Genomic DNA, 23,538 nt, shown 5'->3' on the forward strand with positions numbered 1-23,538 from the left:
TTCAGACATATGCAGTAATAATTTATTGCATGACACCTTATGTAGTCATCAAGTTATGAATATTGTGACAATACCAATTGACCAATTGGGTAGTAGCGTGCAAACCACATGTACACCCATATCCCATTTACTAGCCAATCAAAATTGGCTTTACAGACCAAAATCAAATCGGACAGCCAATCAGAACAAAATACAAACTGACCAATGGGAAATTAGCGTGCAAGTCACATGTACCCCGGTATACACACATCCATTCAAAAGTCAATCAGACATGAAGCATTTACAGCACCATCTACTACTGTACATCATGTACTAGGGGCAGATAACTGCTACATTTTTACAGTATATACAGATACATAAATATAGCTACACATTTCTGTACATTCTTTGTCTATACAAGCACTTACAGCAAGTCATACATATCGCATAATCAACTATACATCTTATGTCTACATATCATATATATATATATATTTATAATTATGGATATCCAATGAGTAAAAATATACATTTTGTGTATTTATTGTACATCCACAACTTGCGGTGCTGAACATTGGCGGCAAGGCTTAAATATTTGACACATGATTTCTAGAAACTACACAAAAACAGCTATTTTTGGGGTGGGGTAATTATTTGTAATGAACATTTGTTAAAACTTTGTTAAAGTTGGTATATCTATCCATTTACATTAAATTGTATTTGAAAAATTTCTTATGTATTCTTTTAAACTAAGTTGTATCTATTCATGTCACCAACAAGATTTTATTTTGTAAAAATCAGATAAAATGCTAAGAAAATACAGTAGATTATGGTAATTACATGTATACCATCTACATGTGAACATATATCTGATAGTTTGGTTTATAAGATTGCCTTTTTGTGTGCCTAATTTAGTTTTCTTAGCTGAGGGAGAGCTGTGCGACAAGACAGAACTGGTGAAGAAATATGTAAGACAGCAGAAAAATAATAAACAACATCTTCTTTATAAGAACGAGATCCCCCCATTTGTTTCAGGGCACACAACATAAATTTCTCAGTCAAACATAAACGCATACACCAAATGTTTTACACTTGCATTTCATGTTCAACATTTAAAACCTCCTCTCTGATATACATTGTATGTAAAGGTTAAAATAAAGACACTGCTGCAGGGGATACGATTCAAAATGCTTCAAATAAAATACAAGTTTGTTTATCAAATAATCAAACCTACAGATTTGCTGCTGCCAACATAATGGTGAAATACAGTGACTTGGAGGTTTCATTCAGAATCATGTAGACATTCATTAGGAGATCAATTTGAAGAGATCTGGAATCTCAACACGGAAACATACGGGTAATCTTTACAAACATAGAAAAAATATGTTTTCATTACGAAAAATAAGATTCTGGAAGTAATAAGCTTTTCATTGTCAGATCTTGTATTATTGTCAGTGACACACTATCTAATCTGACAGCTCGAAAGCAACACTTTACTTCAAGTCATAGAGCGGGAAATGCTACATTAAAAACAGAAATTAAACATAAAATTAACAAAGTCAAGATATAATAGTAAAATAATTGTGTTCTCATTCACAACCAAGCTATGGCAAACAGATAATGTATATATATATATATATAGCTCACATGACTAGAAGTAAACATTATAGAACCAGAAATAGTCTACCACTGGTTAACTCCCTTGTACAAGTCTCTCCATTGAATAAAGTACTGTTCCCATGGAAACAGCACTTCTCTCTCCTATACAGCTAAGGGGAATAGGGAACCCCCAGCCAATCAAGAACTGTGTAACAAAACATGTATGGCTGCTGCATGTAACTAAAGTGTAACAGATTTAACAAATTGGTCTATAATTTAGCACTTGTTGCTCCAATCAAACCAAGAATGACTTTTCAATTAATTTCTAGCTTTTCAAAATATGAATAATTTATCATTTCTGATAATGTCTTCTATCTTTCTAAAGACAATCCTGACATACTACATTTCAAAGGTGCCTTTAGTAATCAACCTTCAAACATGGCAGGTATTTAATAAATTAATTGTTTTAGATTTTATTAAAGAAATCACAACACAGTCTAGAGATCAATGATTACTACCCATAATAGGGGCAAATAAGCTTTTAAGTAATACGTAATTAAATAACACAGATATGGAATTAAAATCATTTAGCAATACAGATTATTGTTATAATTTTTAGATATTTTCCATAATAAATCAGGCTGATTACATTGGCATGCTAACTGTGGATTACATGCAGGGACACATACAGGTATGTGACATTACGCTCTGTCATATTGGCAACATTACGCTCTGTCATATTGGCAACAACCGACACATACAGGTGTGTGACATTACGCTCTCTGATACTGGCAACACGCCAACACATACAGGTGTGTGACATCAGGCTCTGTCACACTAGCAACCCGCTGACACTTACAGGTATGTGACATTACGCTCTGTCATATTGACAATAAGCCGACCTAGGGATACTCTCACAACATGACAGGGCATTATCTATCATCATACTGACCTTTAACATTATGATCTTGGCATTACAGTGACAAACAGACATCCAGTTATAAACACAGTACCACACACATACCTACACACATGTAATCATAGAGCGTTTCTATGGATATAGGGTTGTTTTAATCACTATAGCTTTCTATCTACATGTATATACACATGTACAAAACATAAAAATGCTTAATCCTCATTGCACATATACCTCTAGTCTTCACCAACAAGCAGGAACATTATTTACAAGACGCTGCATACATAATCCTCCCTGTCACCATGGTAACTGCACATACATACTCACTGACACCATAGTAACAACTTAAATCCTCTCTGTTACTATGGTAACAATCTAGACCATTCTCTATTACTATGGTAACCACATACACCCTAAGTCATCATGGCAACCACATACACCCTATGTCATCATGGTAACCATACACACCCTATGTTACCATAGTTACTGCACAATTATCAGCAAACATACCAAAGCAGGGATTCTAACCAAGTTAATCATACAATACAGATAATTTATCCAGAAAGCATGTAAGAGCTAAGAATAAATGACATGTTATAGTGAAACTCCATGTTATATGACAATGTCAGAAACATTAGTAGGTATAAACGATCAGATCTAATGCTATATAACACTTCCAGATAATTCTTATATTTGTAATGTGATCTCAACACATATATGGTTTCCAATGATTACTAAACCTCTTTAAATAAAGTTTCTTGAATCATGACCTTAGTGGAAAATAATCGAAAACAATGTATCATTACTTGTAAATATCCATGTAGAGTGTACCATATTTATTGTTTATAGAGAAGCTATGTACCGTTTTTATCCTGTAGTGATCACAAAATCATTATTTCCTGATTACATACAATAGTGGTCTGACATCAGGATGGCTGCGTGAACACTCAAGGAAATATTGAGATACACTCGGGTGTGGGATGATAGTGCCCTAAGTTAACTAGTTATTGAACTAGCAATGCCAATCAAGGTGCTACTCATTTAGTATTACTACACTGTCTTGTCTGCCATCTAAACTTACTGAATTCTGTTGAAATTTGTATCTATGCTATGTGAACACATAAGTGGTAAGAGAAACCGTAGGTATCATTAGTCAGTTTAGATATTTTTGTTAGTTTAACAAAAAGGTAGTGTACACCTTATGTGTCCATGTCACAGAACAGGTAGCATATACCCTTATATGGCATACACCCTTAAGAGGCTTAAGTGATATCTTTAGTAATTATCTGATATGAAATAAAATGAATATTCACAAAACAATATTGAGAAGATGATAATTAATGTTTCTGATACATGAGATCTAATGGTTAAAATATTTGGTATTTATAATTGGTAAAACATATCAGGTAAGTTATTTTCAGGCAGCCAAACCTAAATACACAACATACTGGGATACCAAGCCAACAGGCTTCCTTAAACATATTGCTTAATTGCCATGCTTCAAGTCATGAACAATATCAAAGTGGAAAGGAAAGCCTCTAAATATGGAGTAAAGATACAGGACAGTCTGAAATGGTATGTTCATGCACTCTCAAGCTGGGGTCAATCAAGCATTTAAAGTTTCTAATGAACTGCCATACAGTCATCTGGGAAATGTTTTTAACTTGTTCGATTATTAAATGATCACTTACAGTATTATGGAGGTTTTTCATCTTGTATCTATATATATTTAACTCAACATTCTGAACCATTTTTAGTGAAATGTTCTCTCTATAACATAAAGTGTAGGTGACCTTATTAAAACAAACTTATGGTTATTCTATATGATCATCCATCTCTTCTGTAACAACAAAGGGTTCATAGTAGCTCTTTGTTGATTTTAAGTATTTCCTAAATTGGAACACATTTGAAACATTTTAAATACTGTTTGCACAATAGTCTTTCTCAATACCTATATGCAATCAAATCAACATAACACATTAATTTAATCTGAATTTCAGTCACTATATAACTTACTTTATAGCTACATGTTTACCAGTAATAAAGCTGTTTTTTTCTTCAATATTTTTCAACATTTTTATTAGGGGAGACAACTCTCCAACCAATACATCAGGGGAGACAACTCTCCAACCAATAATGCCCTTAAATTTTCATTTACACTATAGTAATATAGTACAGATATTATTGCTACATCTCCATCATAGATGGTTAAATTTACCGAGTGTTAACTTTTCTGGTAATCGTTACTCATTTAATCTAACAGAATGCCATTCGATAAATGTAATATTTACATAAAATGTAGACCTGCTAACAAGAATAGATAACTCTTCCTAAGTTACAAACTTTACATCGCCATGATAAATATCGGAAAAAGTTCTTGGGATCTCCTTACTTAAAATTCAATCCACATCATAAATTCAGTATGTCTTTAGGTGTTAGTTTTATATTAGATTGTATAACTGGTTTCAATGGTTTGTATGGCGATAATTTGAGAATTTTTATATATTTTGACAGAGATGTGGTGTTTATAAATAAATTTGATAAGTCGATTCAATTGAACATTTGAATTAATTTGATTTGTCAAAATAACTTTAATCATACATTATATTGATTCAGTAAATATTTTGGCTATATATTGATTTACCTGGTAACATTGTTAAAATATCACAGTTCTCTCCCTTTGCTCCAAGCCTGGCTAGTCTATACAGTTTGTAAAAGATATTACCATTGAATCAGCCCCCATGACATACTTAATTCACAGTTAAGTTAGTATCCCCTCATATATGTGGGGGTATTGTAATTAAATAAGCTTCTCAGTTAAATGTAAATGCTTTAGCTTTGTATAAGACAATTTTTCACATTTCTGTTGATTTCTGACATTTAGATGCTAGTCACTAGTGATTGCTACAGTAACATGATTAGGATGTCATCACTTATCATCTTACTTGATTTATAAGGAGGTATTATTATTAACAAATATTTTAGTATCCTTAATTAGGTATCCGGGTTACTAGTTATTATAATTATGGCAACTTTCAATCTCTGTAAAAATCACAAAACATCTCCCCAGATGATGTTGCTGGATTGTAAGCTACAGATAAACAATGAACATGTCTCATCTCATACAATAAATCTGACTATAAGTAGATAATATACTTTTTCAATCCTGTTACAGCAGGGAGATCATTCTAGCCCCCAGGTCAGGTAGAAGTAGGACTGGAAACTAAAATCTATAAGATATGATCAATGATGCAGAGCCTTGATGAATCCTTAGAATAAGTTGCAGAGCTAGAGAAATTGATCCTCAGGAACACACAGTTCTCTATGAAGGTGTGCCATTCAATCATACTGTCCCATCAGGATGTGTAAGCTATTGAGAATCCTCAGAATCACATTGTCCCATCAGTATGTGCAGGCTTTAAAAGGTTACATTGAAGGAAAGATCCATGCATGAATTACACCAGTCCACAGTATATAAATCACAAAACTGGAAATAGTTTAAATCAGCAGGACCTGTGATCCAACAGGAAGCATCCAATCATGAATTTTCAGTTATTCCAATCTGAAGATTATTTCATAAATTGCACAAAGTTTGACTTGAAAGTCTATATAGCACTAGAATATATGAAGAGAATAATGATGACTACAGAAGTGTAGATACTTGTTCATAGAAGTGTGAAGAGCCTGTTTTGTATATGAGAAGTGTGAAGGGCCTGTGTTGTATATGAGAAGTGTGAAGGGCCTGTGTTGTATATGAGAAGTATGAAGGGCATGTGTTGTACATGAGAAGTATGAAGGGCCTGGGTTGTATATGAGAAGTATGAGGGGCTTGTGTTGTACATGAGAAGCATGAGGGGCCATTTGTGTGTTGTGTATGAAAAGTGTGAAGGGCCTGTGTTGTACATGAGAAGTGTGAAGGGCCTGTGTTGTATATGAGAAGCATGAGGGGTCTGTGTTGTATATGAAAAGTGTGAAGGGCCTGTGTTGTATATGAGAAGTTTGAAGGGCCTGTGTTGTATATGAGAAGTGTGAAGGGCATGTGTTGTACATGAGAAGTATGAAGGGTCTGGGTTGAATATGAGAAGTATGAGGGGCTTGTGTTGTACATGAGAAGCATGAGGGGCCAGTGTTGTGTATGAAAAGTGTGAAGGGCCTGTGTTGTACATGAGAAGTGTGAAGGGCCTGTGTTGAATATGAGAAGCATGAGGGGTCTGCGTTGTATATGAAAAGTGTGAATGGCCTGTATTGTACATGAGAAGTTTGAAGTGCCTGTGTTGTATATGAGAAGTATGAGGGGCCTGTGTTGTATATGAGAAGCATGAAGGGCCTGTGTTGTATATGAGAAGCGTGAAGGGCATGTGTTGTATATGAGAAGTGTGAAGGGCCTGTGTTGTATATGAGAAGCATGAAGGACCTGTGTTGTATATGAGAAGTGTGAAGGGCCTGTGTTGTACATGAGAAGTATGAAGGGCCTGTGTTGTATATGAGAAGTATGAGGGGCTTGTGTTGTACATGAGAAGTATGAAGGGCCTGGGTTGTATATGAGAAGTATGAGGGGCCTGTGTTGTATATGAGAAGTATGAAGGGCCTTTATTATATATGAAAAGTATGAAGGGCCTTAATTATATATGAAAAGTGTGAAGAGTCTATGTTATATATGAAAAGTGTGAAGGGTCTGTGTTGTACAAGAAAAGTGTGAAGGGTCTGTGTTGTATATGAAAAGTGTGAAGGGCCTGTGGTGTATAAGTGAAGTGTGAAGGGTCTGTGTTATATACGAGAAGTGTGAAGGGCCTGTGTTGTACATAAGAAGTGTGATGGGCCTGTGTTAGGTTATGAAGAGCCTGTGTTAGCTAGTGAAAGGCTTGAGATGTTCCAATTGTATTTCCAGTGCTATACGTTGCTCCATCACCTCCTGAAGCTCTTGGTTAAGTTCGCTGTTTAGGCGTTCCAACATTGTGTTTCTTTCCTTGTGTGTGCGTATTGCCATTTGTAGATCTTTCTTATCACGACTCACTTGCCTATAAAAAGGATGGAAATTCAATGTAAAAATACTTTATCTAAAGATTTGAATCCCTATACTATGACAAACAAACATTTGAACATTTGTATCCTTAATATTAAAAACTATCTTTATCCAATGGCCATTGTAAAAAACAAACCAATATACATTACTGACCTCATAGCAAATATAGGTGCTCTTTGTTTCTCTCCACCTCCTGCCTCATCTTCTGGAAGGTCAAAGGTCACTCCAGGGGAGGTAACCTGTAATACAGCAGAAAAGGGCATTTCTGTAACAGTTCGTTGACATTTCATGCGGACATATATATCTTGGCAAGTTAGATTGTAAACTATTAACAATGAGAGTTTGCATCAATAAGAAAAACATGAGTTAAATTATCAAGACGACAAAATTTTAGCTGTAAATCTTCAAAATATGATATACAAGTTTTGAGGACTTCATACAGTTTAACTTGTCTAAAACGGATCACAAAGAGATCACAATATTGAGTCAGTATAAGTGTTTCCGGATTATACAGGTTTCAATTACAAGGTATAGACCAGGAGCGGCAGAATGTGGCATTATCCCCCGTGCCCCGCAGTTGGTATAAAAACCCAAATACATCAAGGTCAAAGTACAATTATTCAAGAATAACTTTAAAATTATGTGAGTATTGTAAAACTGAAAAAAAAACCCAACATAACAGCAGGAAACAAAAAGAAACAGTAACAAAAAGCATCAAGGAGCTGCATTGAATGGTTTTGGAGTTATAGCCCAGAAACAAAAAGAAACTGTAACCTGATATATACAAAAAGCATCAAGGAGCTGCATTGAATGGTTTTGGAGTTATAGCCCAGAAACAAAAAGAAACAGTAATTTATTCATTCATTTATTGATGAAATATTTCAACCATTTGATAGGAATCTTTCACTAAAGAATTCAATGATCTTTTACTGCAATATTTATCATTTTTTACGATATAAATGTACAATGAACAACCAATAAATACCCATATGTAGTGTATAACAGGTAAATAATCAATGACTGAGGTCACAACAAGCTTTAAATAACTTATACTATACATATATGTATAGTACATGTACATGGTTGGGTGGTTCTGGTTCAATACGAAAGTATCCATATATTGTTGGGGGTAAGTAAAAGAGAAATGGCTGGTCATTTGTCGGTCCAGAAAGGCCAGATACCTGTCCGACCTAAAGGTGGTGAAAAGTGTGTGAGCCACAGACAGAACAATGTTATCTTCGCCTGTATGGACTGTAGAATCCTCATCTGTGCCACCTGTAGTATCACAACACATAAACCCCACGACCTGGTGGAAATTTTCAACCTTACACCACAAGTTAAACCCTTGTTGCAAGAGTTTATCGTTGAAAATGAAAGACATCATCTACCTAAGTTTAAGACAGTTATTTCAGAAGCTAAGCAGTCACGGACACCAAACAGTACCAAGTTTAAAGGACTTGCTAAACAAATCAAAGATCAAGTTGAAAAATATAAGGAAGAAATGGACAGCAGCTGAAATATTTTCTCTGTGTGATCAGTTGGAATCAGAGAACGACAGAGTTATAGGCCAGTATATTGATCAACTGAAGGAAAGGTATAAGCTTTTAACAGAGAAGAACGCAAGGAATCCCTTCAGAAAGGTGATAACATAGAAATGTATGATGTACTAGCTGATGTGAACAGTCTAGAATCTACAGGAGTCAGAGAGCCTTCACTTAAAACAGCAAAGTTTACCCCCGGTATCACAGACAATCTGAAGAAAGCCATAGGTAGACTGGTGATATCTGCCGAGGAACCAGGGAAAGATGGTGAAGGTGATAACAACAGTGGCGATGTAACCTATAGTTACAGGTATCGATGGAACAGTGAGAGTAAAGGGAGCCATGGTCAAGGCAGGTATAGTCAGGCCAGAAGAAATGACCATGCCAGAGGAAGTGGTCAATCCAGTAAAGCAAGTAAATCTGATGTCTATGGTGCAAGTAGATATGGTCAAGCAAAATGTGACCACACTGGAGAAGATGACAATGAAAAAGTCTCATTAGATAGATATGGAGGATCAAACAAAACTGATGTTTACGATGACCCGACTGAGGTATCAAGATTCTTCTTTGATTATGCTATAACATCTATCTGCCCAACACCAGATGGTGAGCACACCTGGATTAGCTATCAGTATTCTTAAACCCTTCAATAGCTGTAGAACTGATGGACAAAAAAGGGCGAATTCTCCGTAAACTTGACTACCTGAGAACAGTGACGGACATTAGTGTATCCCCAGTAATGGGTTCGCTGTGGTATTGTTGTGACTCAGATAAAAGTTTCAGGGAGGTTCCAGCATCCCCAAGGAAACTAGGTTCTCGAATTCAGTGTACTGTAAAACCAGAGACGATATGTGTCTGTAAGAATGGCAACATTATAGTGGGGACAGCCAATCGTCAGAATCACCTAATGAGATATTCATTAGGCGGAATGATCCTCCGAACTGTAGCCATAAGGGGCCACAGCATTACTGAGCCTTTAAGTATAGTTGAGTGTCAAGTCACTGGAAACTTTGCCACGACGAAAGGAAAGGACTGGAGGAAACATCACACAACGAAACATTACTGTTTACGATGAGTTCCTCAAACAGAAATTTGTGTATAACGGAAAGGGGAGACAATCTGATAAGCCTTTTGAACCAAGCTCTATACTAGACTAGACAACCATGTGTTAGACTGGATCATCAGAGACTAGACAACCATGACAACCATGTGTTAGACTGGATCATCAGAGACTAGACAACCATGTGTCAGACTGGATCATCAGAGACTAGACAACCATGTGTCAGACAGGATCATCAGAGACTAGACAACCATGTGTTAGACTGGATCATCAGAGACTAGACAACCATGACAACCATGTGTTAGACTGGATCATCAGAGACTAGACAACCATGTGTCAGACAGGATCATCAGAGACTAGACAACCATGTGTTAGACAGGATCATCAGAGACTAGACAACCATGTGTCAGACAGGATCATCAGAGACTAGACAACCATGTGTCAGAGAGGATCATCAGAGACTAGACAACCATGTGTTAGACTGGATCATCAGAGACTAGACAACCATGTGTCAGACTGGATCATCAGAGACTAGACAACCATGTGTCAGACAGGATCATCAGAGACTAGACAACCATGTGTCAGACAGGATCATCAGAGACTAGACAACCATGTGTCAGACAGGATCATCAGAGACTAGACAACCATGTGTCAGACTGGATCATCAGAGACTAGACAACCATGTGTCAGACAGGATCATCAGAGACTAGACAACCATGTGTTAGACAGGATCATCAGAGACTAGACAACCATGTGTCAGACAGGATCATCAGAGACTAGACAACCATGTGTCAGACAGGATCATCAGAGACTAGACAACCATGTGTCAGACAGGATCATCAGAGACTAGACAACCATGTGTTAGACAGGATCATCAGAGACTAGACAACCATGTGTCAGACAGGATCATCAGAGACTAGACAACCATGTGTCAGACAGGATCATCAGAGACTAGACAACCATGTGTCAGACAGGATCATCAGAGACTAGACAACCATGTGTCAGACAGGATCATCAGAGACTAGACAACCATGTGTCAGACAGGATCATCAGAGACTAGACAACCATGTGTTAGACAGGATCATCAGAGACTAGACAACCATGTGTCAGACAGGATCATCAGAGACTAGACAACCATGTGTCAGACAGGATCATCAGAGACTAGACAACCATGTGTCAGACAGGATCATCAGAGACTAGACAACCATGTGTCAGACAGGATCATCAGAGACTAGACAACCATGTGTCAGACTGGATCATCAGAGACTAGACAACCATGTGTCAGACAGGATCATCAGAGACTAGACAACCATGTGTCAGACAGGATCATCAGAGACTAGACAACCATGTGTCAGACAGGATCATCAGAGACTAGACAACCATGTGTTAGACAGGATCATCAGAGACTAGACAACCATGTGTCAGACAGGATCATCAGAGACTAGACAACCATGTGTCAGACAGGATCATCAGAGACTAGACAACCATGTGTCAGACAGGATCATCAGAGACTAGACAACCATGTGTCAGACTCTAGCTAACCACGTGTTAGACTGAATCATCAGAGATTAGCTAACCACGTGTTAGACTGTATCATCCGAGACTAGAAAAACATGTGTTAGACCTACAGCATCAATGTTTTCCATTGATGACTGAAGTGAATATGAATTTACAGATCATTATTAACTACCTGTGCTATGTTTATTGGGGTTACAACCTTAATTATTATCACTTAATCTGTATCTTACAAAAATAAACAATAAATCAAAATAAACTAAAGAGTTTTAATTGAAATCTTTAGTAAGTAGCATAAAATAGTGATCCCTGTCATTTGGTGAACATACAGTCAAACCTCGATGTATCGAAGTTCAAGGGACCGTCAGAAAAACTTCGAAACATCAGGACTTAGAATTATTTGTGGTTGAAATTTGACCGATGTTTATTTTTTACCATGACCAACTGTGGTAGTTGTATACATGTCGTCTCCGTTCCGTAAACTTTATAATCATTGTATTTAACACAAGCAAAAAAAAATAAAATAAAAAACGAAGTATGCAATTAATCACATGTATTGCGATCGTTAGCAATACATACGTATATTATAAACAAGACTTACGTGTACTAGGCCTAACCCATGTGCATGTGTTTGTTTGGTGACTATTTAAGCGATGGTTGATATTACTGAATGAATATAAAAACGCGTTGTAAAAACGAAACTAAAAAGGAGGAACCGAAAGCGCTACAACACCTCCAAAATACTTCGATTTAGAATGATCGATTTGCTCCAGTATTTATGCCAAAGTTTTGCAATATGACAGTTTTGAGTATGAGTTACTAATAATGTGGCTCGCTATTTACCGTTCTGTAAATTCTACCAACCGCTACCAATGGCGACGGCGAACAACTGTATCTTTGCCGTACTAATGATTTAATAACGCAGCTTGTAAAAACAAAGCACCGGGTATCGGCCTGATCAGTGATATTAATTATATTGATGATATCAAGCAAGATACACAAACTGTCATAATGCCTATTGTCCGGCGAAGGGCCGTCGCGAGACAGCTAGGTGTGACAGCATGCCGCAGGGTATCAGCGAACACCTGATCTGTACAGGTAAATCTTTATTTGAATCATCGAGTGTCAGTTACCTTTGATTCTATAACAAATGGTCTATGAAAAAAGTTCGATACATCGAGAACTTCGATTCATAAAACTTCGATTCATACATGGGTTAGTTAGTAATGTTATATAGTACAGAAATTCGGGATCAGACAAAAAGTTCGATACAGCGAGAAATTCGATTCATCGGAGTTCGAATCATCGAGGTTTGACTGTACCTTTAACTACATTTTATAAGTAGGATACATGTTGGATGTTGACAATACTAGATTGCTGAATTGAGCCAAAGTATTGCTGTCGTATATAAGGTCAAAGCTACAGTCATTGAACGGCACAACAGAATTAGGGATTGCCAAAGTCCCTGTATAAGTAGTACTGATGGGAACCATTACTGATGTCCCCCTAATGACCTATCATTGTGTTTGATATTCCTGTTATCCCCTATAGCCATGTACCAATTTTCATCTTTTTCTAAACTTTGACCAACTATTTATGCTATGGATGTGACACAAAATCTTGATGTACTCTAAACTACCTGTGAAGTGATTTATGATGAGACTTTGTTGCTATTCTTTATTTTTGATGTTGTTATTGATTTTGTTTATCAGCCTTTCAAGTTTTAAAGAACAATGATAATAAATGTACTTTTTGCATTTATTGTCCAGTGTTGCTGCTTAACTGAATCATGACAACATATAAAAGTCAAGATTTTGTATATTCATATTGAAAAAATTAGTTTTGATCATGTGAAAGTTTTGATCCAAGTAAACAACACGCATGGGGGTCAATATCTTGCAATACATGTTGCAATATATCACCACAATATCACAATACATCGCAATACGTTTTTACCGTATCATGGCACACCTAATGAAAATGCTTGTTACAAGAAAGATTGAATTATTGAGGAGTATCCCTTTAACTTTAATGCAGACCAGGTTAAGATACCCGTAAAGGTTACTCACCTTCCCACCTACTGTCGATGTTGTGCTATCTGTAACAGAAAATTATCATCACTTAAGTATGTCAAGTTGTATGATAGTGTTATTATCAGTAGATTAAGGCAATGACAAATGTCTCAGACACACCTTATAACTCAGCTGAGACACACCTCATATCTCAGCTGAGACACACTTTATACTGTAACTCAGCTGAGACACCTTATAACTCAGCGGTAACTCAGCTGAGACACCTTATAACTCAGCTATAACTCAGCTGAGGCATCTTACAACTCAGTTGTCAAATTTGTTGCTATTCTTTGCCTTTATATATTATTTTTTCAGTAGCATATTTAATTTCAGCTTAATCCTATTTAATTTGATCATGCATATAATTATGTCACTTGTTATTTTCAAATTAATTAATCTATATCTTACCTCCAGATTCTGGGCCTTGGGAAACATTGGGTTCCTGTCAAAGTACAAATCATCATTACAATGTAAGAATAGACACAGAACTAGACTTTAGTAATAATACCGACACCAAATCAATCTACATACAACAAAACATTGTTAACTAGTGGATACCATATAAGGTGTAGGAAACTAGCAGCCATAAAACCAGATTTTTTCCTGTTTTAACCAATTCATTTTCTTCAAAATCATAGTTCCAAAGATTAACTAAATTTGGGTGCATTAAAAGCAGAATGATACTGGATAGACCTACAGGTAACACTAGATGGCCACTGTTTCATAATAGGCTATTATAATCAACAAACTCATATTACATTATTCATCAGAGCACTCACAAGTTTGGTATAATCTTGTGAGAGATTTCTGCGTGTTTTCTCGGAATCATCGCCAGGTTTGGACCCATCTACAGAATCTACTTCAGGAAGGACTAAAACTTCTTGAGAAGGAATTGACTCAAATTTTTTGAAGTCGGGAAATTTGTTTTTCTTCTCCGACACCACAACAGTGCCATCAGCTATCCTACGGTAGGCTGGACTCTGGAACAAAAATAACAGCTTGGTTACAGACACACCGAAATTTTAATGACAGAATGATAACTTAAAACAATTGAGCACATGACATTATTATGTAATATGTACAAATAAAACCCTTTTAAATGTTACTAGTATGGTGACATTCTGTTTGATAACACTGATGTAATAGTCTGTGTAATATAACCTTACAACACCAACATGGGCAGTGTTTCAGCCAGATATACATCTGATACTCACATCTTTGGGTGAGGTTCTTGGAGGAACAGCTGGGGGCGTGGAAAGACCTGTACAATACAAATAATACTGAAGTCAATCCCATTGTAAAGTATTAATTTACATGAAGCTCTTAACAAAACTCAAAACTTCAAATTTCTGAACATGTTACCCTTGGAGTCAGAAAAAAATGTCATAGATTAAGATTTAAAAGATTGATAGGCATAACGCTAAGACAAGTTGGCCATTGTCGTTATTGGGTACTTTCAGCTGTACACTTCAACCGTACCACTATATCTTGCAGCCTGTCAATACTCCTCTTTATGCGATGCATTCAACTCACAGGGGCAGCAATCCTTTAATTTAAAGACTAGAGCTATTAAATGTTGAACAATAAAAACAAAAACATATTGCTCCCTGATAAATTATGTTTTAAACCTGTGGTGACTTACCTATACCTATAAGATCTACAGACAAACTGCGACAGTGAGCTTGAGCTCCAGGTCGAGGCGGAGGTCGGGGTGGTTCCTGGTTAACAACATTATCTAAACTGTGCGTGGACGACAGTGGGGGTCTATCAGCGCCCTCTACAGACCCAGGTTGACTAGTCACTGGTACTGGAATCAGGAGACCTCCAACGCCCCCTGGTACTAGATACAACATTAAGGGGGGATAAATATTGGTGTGCACTGGGAATACATGTATTTCCATGGCAAGATAAATAAAAGAATAACAATATTATTAACACAATTTAGTGATGGAGAGAAATCACTGAATTCTGAATGGAAATATTAAGGTACCGTACAAAAGCAACTTTGTGAGCCAGATAATTACTTCATAACAACATTGATATTAAAATATTTTAAAAGAATTCCTGAAATGCTGTTTCGTTAAATTCCATTGCTCAACTTGTGAAATTATTTTTTGTCTGGAAACTTTGTTTTTCTCAAAACTGGAAGCAAAACTGTAACCAATTTTTGTTTCGATGACACACAAAGGGAGACAAATGCATCATGCCATTCCGGCAGTTGCTGTGTCAAATACAAGTAATATCTTTTCACAGGTCACATTAAACTAGTAATGGTGTTAATGACAGACATAAATGCCTTAGTCTCAAATTTGAAATTAAAACAGTTCTTGACAAAAATCGGTCATTTTGTGATGGGAAGGCCATGGGTATTGCTATATATGTCCAAAAAATTGTTATATAGAGGGGCATAAAAATAAATACTATTTACTTATGTAGCTGATCTCCATTACCTATGATATACTCTGTTGTTATATAAGATAGCTGATCTCCATTACCTATGAGGGTCTATAGGCTCTGTTGTTATATAAGACAGAGTCACATGTATACATTTACATTACAAATACCAATTATTTTATAATAGCTTGGCAGTGATTTTTTGTAAATTTTGATGAAGTTTCCCTTGTTCTAACATAGGTACGAATCCTTGTTTTTTAAGGGCTATTCCAAAATTACATATATGTGAGGAGTGGTGTGGGTGTTACTTTTTATATTCATGCATAATACAAAACGAATTCAAAATACACAAATAACAAAATAATAATTTTTCAAATTATCATTTCCATCACCACTAAGTCAGCCATACCAAACTAACACTGAAACTGAAAGGGTCAAATGTCAGGAAAATCTCCATGCAGTAAAACAAAGAACATGCTAACAGTGTCATCACCCTCATCATCAAATGAACCTGTAAGACATGCACGATTTGGTTTTGGTCAGACTGACTTCAACTCATTCATGAGAGAGAAGAAGTCGTTTATATGGAAATAGCCAAATGGACCCCATTTGACCCCGCCCCTCAGGCCCCCGGGGGGTCAGCCCCATCATTTGTACAATTTTGAATCCCCACCCTATAAGGATGCTACCATTGCATTATGGGTGCTATCCCATGCTTGGTTTCAGAGAAGAAGTCGTTTATATGGAAATAGCCAAATGGACCCCATTTGACCCCGCCCCTCAGGCCCCCGGGGGGGTCAGCCCCATCATTTGTACAATTTTGAAACCCACCCTATAGGGATGCTACCATTGCATTATGGGTGCTATCCCATGCTTGGTTTCAGAGAAGAAGTCGTTTATATGGAAATAGCCAAATTGACCCCTTTTGGCCCCGCCCCTCAGGCCCCTGGGGGGTCAGCCCCCATCATTTGTAGAAAAAAATGTCATAGATTGAGAGATTTAAAAGATTGATAGGCATAACGCTGAGACAAGCTGGCCATTGTCGTTATTGGGTACTTTCAGCTGTACACTTCAACTGTACCATTATATCTTGCAGCCTGTCAATACTCCTCTTTATGCGATGCATTCAACTCACAGGGGCAGCAATCTTTAAATCTAAAGACTAGAGCTATTAAATGTTGAACAATAAAAACAAAAACATATTGCTCCCTGATAAATTATGTTTTAAACCTGTGGTGACTTACCTATACCTATAAGATCTACAGACAGACTGCGACAGTGAGCTTGAGCTCCAGGTCGAGGCGGAGGTCGGGGTGGTTCCTGGTTAACAACATTATCTAAACTGTGCGTGGACGACAGTGGGGGTCTATCAGCGCCCTCTACAGACCCAGGTTGACTAGTCACTGGTACTGGAATCAGGAGACCTCCAACGCCCCCTGGTACTAGATACAACATTAAGGGGGGATAAATATTGGTGTGCACTGGGAATACATGTATTTCCATGGCAAGATAAATAAAAGAATAACAATATTATTAACACAATTTAGTGATGGAGAGAAATCACTGAATTCTGAATGGAAATATTAAGGTACCGTACAAAAGCAACTTTGTGAGCCAGATAATTACTTCATAACAACATTGATATTAAAATATTTTAAAAGAATTCCTGAAATGCTGTTTCGTTAAATTCCATTGCTCAACTTGTGAAATTATTTTTTGTCTGGAAACTTTGTTTTTCTCAAAACTGGAAGCAAAACTGTAACCAATTTTTGTTTCGATGACACACAAAGGGAGACAAATGCATCATGCCATTCCGGCAGTTGCTGTGTCAAATACAAGTAATATCTTTTCACAGGTCACATTAAACTAGTAATGGTGTTAATGACAGACATAAATGCCTTAGTCTCAAATTTGAAATTAAAACAGTTCTTGACAAAAATCGGTCATTTTGTGGTGGGAAGGCCATGGGTATTGCTATATATGTCCAAAAAATGTTATATAGAGGGGCATAAAAATAAATACAATTGACTTATGTAGCTGATCTCCATTACCTATGAGGGTCTATAGGCTCTGTTGTTATATAAGATAGCTGATCTCCATTACCTATGAGGGTCTATAGGCTCTGTTGTTATATAAGACAGAGTCACATGTATACATTTACATTACAAATACCAATTATTTTATAATAGCTTGGCAGTGATTTTGTGTAAATTTTGATGAAGTTTCCCTTGTTCTAACATAGGTACGAATCCTTGTTTTTTAAGGGCTATTCCAAAATTACATATATGTGAGGAGTGGTGTGGGTGTTACTTTTTATATGCATAATACAAAACGAATTCAAAATACACAAATAACAAAATAATAATTTTTCAAATGATCATTTCCATCACCACTAAGTCAGCCATACCAAACTAACACTGAAACTGAAAGGGTCAAATGTCAGGAAAATCTCCATGCAGTAAAACAAAGAACATGCTAACAGTGTCATCACCCTCATCATCAAATGAACCTGTAAGACATGCACGATTTGGTTTTGGTCAGACTGACTTCAACTCATTCACCCCTGAAGACACATTTAGACTCTCCTAAACCAAAGACTAGATCAGTCCATTATAAAGGACTAGATATGATAATGGCTCTTTTTGGCCCCTAAATCTACCAAATTTTAAATTAAGTATTTAGAAATTAAGTTGCCGCGTTTGAAATATTGAATACACCCCTGATAAAAACTTAATGATGTTTTTGTTGACAGAAAGTATGCTTTTGCTATATAACCATGGTAACTTTGCATAAATTATGCAAATTTGAAAATTTTGTCAATTTTGGTATTTATTTTGATAGTTTTTCTTTTAAAAGCAATAGAGCGCATAGATGACCCTTACCATATCTAGTCCTTTCAGGAATGAATGAGTTATCTGTGATCTGTGTAACTTTATATTACCAAATATGGTAAATCATTTCCATATAACTAATTTTTAATATCAAATTGATGAATTTGCTTTGAAATTTGATGCATTAATACAAATCAATATTCTAATAATTCGAGTTCCAATCTATGTACCTGGATTTGCTTTCTTTGGCACTGGCCGCGGCCTACTAACCAAAGCTATGGGCCCTTGACTAGCGGCCGAGGCTTTAGAGTCGTTTTGTTGGACGGTAGGAGCTGTTTCAGCAGTGTAACTAGTCTCGGTGTTGGACCGCTGTTTGGTTGTCATGGTAACTGTGGTGATAGTGGTGCCAGCGGTGGACATGTTAGGTTCAGTCTGTAAGGGTTCTGATTGGTCGGAAATTGACGTGTCAACAAGTGGAGCTGGCTCTGGAAACATTCGTACACCAAAAGTGCAGGAGAAGGAAGCCGATAGACAACTCAACATGGTTTTGACACTGGCCAGACTGATACTTCATACAACAAGTCAAGTCTCTTCATATTCATCACCTGAACTTTGGGTTTTATCTTTAATCTTGTTATTTGTAATATTGATGCTTTCCAGAATGACAAAACTTATATAAATACATAATATAAGATTTTTGTTTTGTTTTTCATTTTTCCTATTGTTTTCATTAGTTTTTATGTTTTTAAACCTTTTTGTTCATTAATTGTAAAAGAGAAATTTTATCATTAACATGTGATTTTGTAACTGGAACAGTCTGGCCAGAAGTTCCTTACATTCCTTCATGCTATATTTACACTACTATAAATAAAGATCGAGGACACTGGTTCATCACTAGAATCAATACCATACAAAATGATGACAACATTTTCACAGAATATTTCAAAGAACATAGATAACTATCAAAATGATCATCATTTACGATAAATCAAAAGGAACTTTTACAGATAATCAGTGAAATCAACACAATAGGAGAGTCATGCATCTAAACATGCAATCTAGAAATATTATCAATATAGTGATACACATCTACCATGCACTGGAGGGTACATACACATGACTAACTAGAAGGAAAACTAAGATTTGTTATGGAGCTTTAATTTGCTTTTAAATTTCTAATTCTATTTCTATTTTATCTCTCCAGATATACTGTAACTAACACTATGTAAATAGCATTAATGTTTCTGTCTTTATTGCGTGACTACACAACATAGTACTCAACTACAGTGTGAAAACTCACATGAGAAGGGAGATAACTCACAGAAGCAGTTTAACTGTCTTGTAAATTCCTTTATAAGCACTAATGGCAGTACTAGAGAGAGGACTACATAAGCCATGATAGTGGTGTGGAGGATCTGCTGTTTCACAAAGTGGTACAACAAATACTGGTAAAGCTCGAAGCCAAGCTGAGACACCAGATTATGGTGCGGCAGAAGGAAACATGACTTATCATGTGATACATGTAATCCAATGAAAATGTTTCTCTTTATTTGAATCTTGTTGCTTCATACTTTATTTATTAACTCTTTTTCATATTGCTTTAAAAGGTAATTTGCTGTCATGTTAATGAAAGTGGTTCTCTTTTAAGGGTTTACATTTCTCTGTCCTATTAAGGGTTCCATATTAAGAGTAAAATTAACTCTATACTTATATGTAATAATGATAATTACGACTGTATGAATGGTACATTGCCCTCTAAATAACATATCTGTGTGAGGACCCTATTATCCAGTTACTGTACCTGAGCAGAGTGAGAGAGGAAGAGAGAGTTAGTAAGAAGCCGCAAACACTAGCAGCCACAATACCTGAAAACGCCCTACCCCTTTCCACCCCCTCGGGTGGGTAACGCTGACTCTCCGGCGACATTCTCACCGCCACAGGATGTACAATTTTGGCTTCCTACAAAGTGGAAAACACAACACGTAAACATTACAAAGACAGAAGGAAAGGGTTGTTGTAACAGACCCTATGGATAAAGAATGGTCTCTAATTTCAACTATCCAGTCTGAAAATTTTTTTAAAATGTGTTTTAACATAATAGAAATACTTTTTTCAGTACTTATTCATCAAAGTCACTGCCTGATATAATTAACTTGAATCCCTAGGCCGGGTTTTTTTATAATTGTAACAGAATACATGATCCCTGAGAATCACAGGGCACTAACCGGATCTGACGGTACTGGCTTGGAGAATTCAAAGTTGGCTGGTTTGATACTTGGCGAGGACATCTCACTAGAAGTTTGGGGAGACTCCTGGATAAGGGACTGGGCCCAATGGGCACTGCCACTCTGCTGGGCTGGGGGTGACGAGGGGGGCGTCGTCCGCTTTAGGGTACTTCCTGGAGGCAGGTCCGCAGCAAATGGTTCCTCTATAATTTTATAGAAACTAGATTATTAAAGGCAATATATTGTTGTTGTTCCATGTTAAGTTTTTTTTTAAATCTTGGGGTTTATTGCATCAAGAATTATAAATCAATGAAAGTCATTGTTACCATGAGTTGCTCACTATTTTTTATCACCATATATTGCTTTAGAAATTTGGCATGCCCATGACTCTCCTTACAACTCTGTCCATCAAGTCACATCTTCATAACATTCAAACTTAATTAAAGGCTACCAAAGTGAGAAAAATGCTTCTTAAATACATTTTTACATAGCCTCAACGTAGTTACTTTTAGAACTCTTGTTAGGTTCGAAATATAAAAAAATACTTACTTTTTTATATTACAAACTGCATATTTTTTCTATCTAACAAGCTTACTTACCATTTGTAAAAGCAGAGTAGGGCATGAGAGAGAATGGCAGTCGGTCAGGCAGTTCTATCTCATTTCTCCGTAACACCACCAAATGCATAGCTATACAGAACTCCTCTAAAGATAATGCCCCATCACGGTTCAAATCCGATAATTGCCTACAATGAATACAAAATAACTTCACAAAAAGTCATACATAAGCTGTCTAAAAGTTATAAGTTAATAACTTACAACATATGGTATAACCTAGATATCTCAAAGCTTGTTTATATTTCACTCAATTTTCTCAAAATCCAATCAAGATACTCAAATATATGAATATGAAACACATAAAAGGCAATCCATGTCTCATTCAGAGGTTCTGTTATTTCCATACCAATAATTTTCAATTTTTTGACGAGAAAAAATGATTTTGTCTGTTTTCCATTGAACAGATACATTCAGAATTACTTACCAGATCTTTGATAATTCATGTACTGGTAGTTTTGACTTTTCAAAGAAATCTTTTGCAATGCCACCTACAAAATTAAAATTCTGATTTAAAATACTTTTTATACCAAGTAGTGTAATATGCATTCAATGGAATATTAAGATTATTCTACATTTCTTTTTAAATATCATGATCAAATCTAGACCACTGCTCAGTAAATCAGCTCAATGATTCTAGAAATACACATTGTCTAAAATAAAAGTGACCTTGGGCCATCATCAACAATCTAAAATGTAAGTAATTTTTTTTTTTTTTTTTTGAAATCTGACATGAATTTTGAAGTCAACATTTCTATCGATGATGTACTTTGTGATTGGATCACAACACATCCCTTGCACAAAAACTAAATAAAACCAAGTCGTTTAACGTCTGTACATTAATGCTAGACAAATAACAAGGACATAAAGCTTGATTTCAACATATTTGATACCTTCTGAGGTTGTGACCTTGAGACTTACCTAATATTGCACCACCAAGGTCAGGTTGCATGATTTGGAATTGTTTGACATAGTAATCTCTCTGTTCTTCATTAATGCTCCAGATATCGTCGACACTCTCGGGGTCCGAACTTATAGACGAGGAATCAAAACCAGGAGCTTCCAGATTATAAGTTTTCTTTGGGCCAGTACCGAGTAAACCTAGGGATGTAAAACAAGGACAATTTGTACAAAACCAGCAGTTTGTAGATTACTGGTGTTTATATAATTTATCAATTAGTTTTACAAGTAGGAGCTGAGGTGGCCAAGTCATATACACATGTACAACATTTTACCATGTGCTCTCCATTTTTGGGTTGAGTTTGAGTTCTAAATGATGAAGTAGTTTCCTGTTACTGGCCATACTTTTGGTTACTTTCATCGTAGTACTGTATTTTTCCTAATAAGGGCGCCGGGCACAGGTAATTGGCCGGGGGGGGGGGGGGGGCCATTATTTGAGACCATTTTTAGATGTTTTTTTCTGAAACCGACTACAGTCATCTTGCTTTTAGTTTCGTATTTTTCTGAAACTTACTATAACCAACTTACGTTTTGAAGTCAAGTAAGTATAGAAATAACATAATTATGAAGAAATGTATGCACCAGAAGTATTTAACATTGATTAAATGTGTCTATTTCACAGAATTTTGGCATTTCATGCTAGCCTGTTTATTTACCATTTGTACACTAAGTGGCGGACGGTGTTTTCGATCGCTACTTTCGTTTTGTGACAGATCAGAAATAGTGACAAGGGCACACATTAAAATGCTTTGAAATGATAGCATTCCTGTTATTTAGGAATCTTTGTCATAGATATACAGTAAGTATTA

General features: G+C 36.2%; 1 protein-coding gene across 3 annotated transcripts in view; it reads right to left on the bottom strand.

Annotated features, from left to right (window-relative positions):
• Positions 1 to 23,538, bottom strand: part of LOC138336795 (ralBP1-associated Eps domain-containing protein 1-like) — a 141,523-nt gene continuing 117,985 nt past the window's right edge. For all 3 annotated transcript variants that reach the window (XM_069286362.1, XM_069286382.1, XM_069286371.1), the window contains 13 exons: positions 22,691 to 22,870; positions 22,197 to 22,260; positions 21,755 to 21,900; positions 21,156 to 21,358; positions 20,796 to 20,889; positions 19,161 to 19,415; positions 17,344 to 17,541; positions 14,920 to 14,966; positions 14,485 to 14,685; positions 14,114 to 14,147; positions 13,703 to 13,731; positions 7,671 to 7,756; positions 1 to 7,512 (listed from right to left, as the gene is read on the bottom strand). In XM_069286362.1, coding sequence (XP_069142463.1) covers positions 7,341 to 7,512; positions 7,671 to 7,756; positions 13,703 to 13,731; positions 14,114 to 14,147; positions 14,485 to 14,685; positions 14,920 to 14,966; positions 17,344 to 17,541; positions 19,161 to 19,415; positions 20,796 to 20,889; positions 21,156 to 21,358; positions 21,755 to 21,900; positions 22,197 to 22,260; positions 22,691 to 22,870 — 1,709 coding nt within the window. In that variant the 3' untranslated portion in view covers positions 1 to 7,340. The remainder of the gene's footprint in view (positions 7,513 to 7,670; positions 7,757 to 13,702; positions 13,732 to 14,113; positions 14,148 to 14,484; positions 14,686 to 14,919; positions 14,967 to 17,343; positions 17,542 to 19,160; positions 19,416 to 20,795; positions 20,890 to 21,155; positions 21,359 to 21,754; positions 21,901 to 22,196; positions 22,261 to 22,690; positions 22,871 to 23,538) is intronic.

The sequence above is a fragment of the Argopecten irradians genome, chromosome 1, assembly GCF_041381155.1.
Source record: "Argopecten irradians isolate NY chromosome 1, Ai_NY, whole genome shotgun sequence".
NCBI lineage: Eukaryota > Metazoa > Mollusca > Bivalvia > Pectinida > Pectinidae > Argopecten > Argopecten irradians.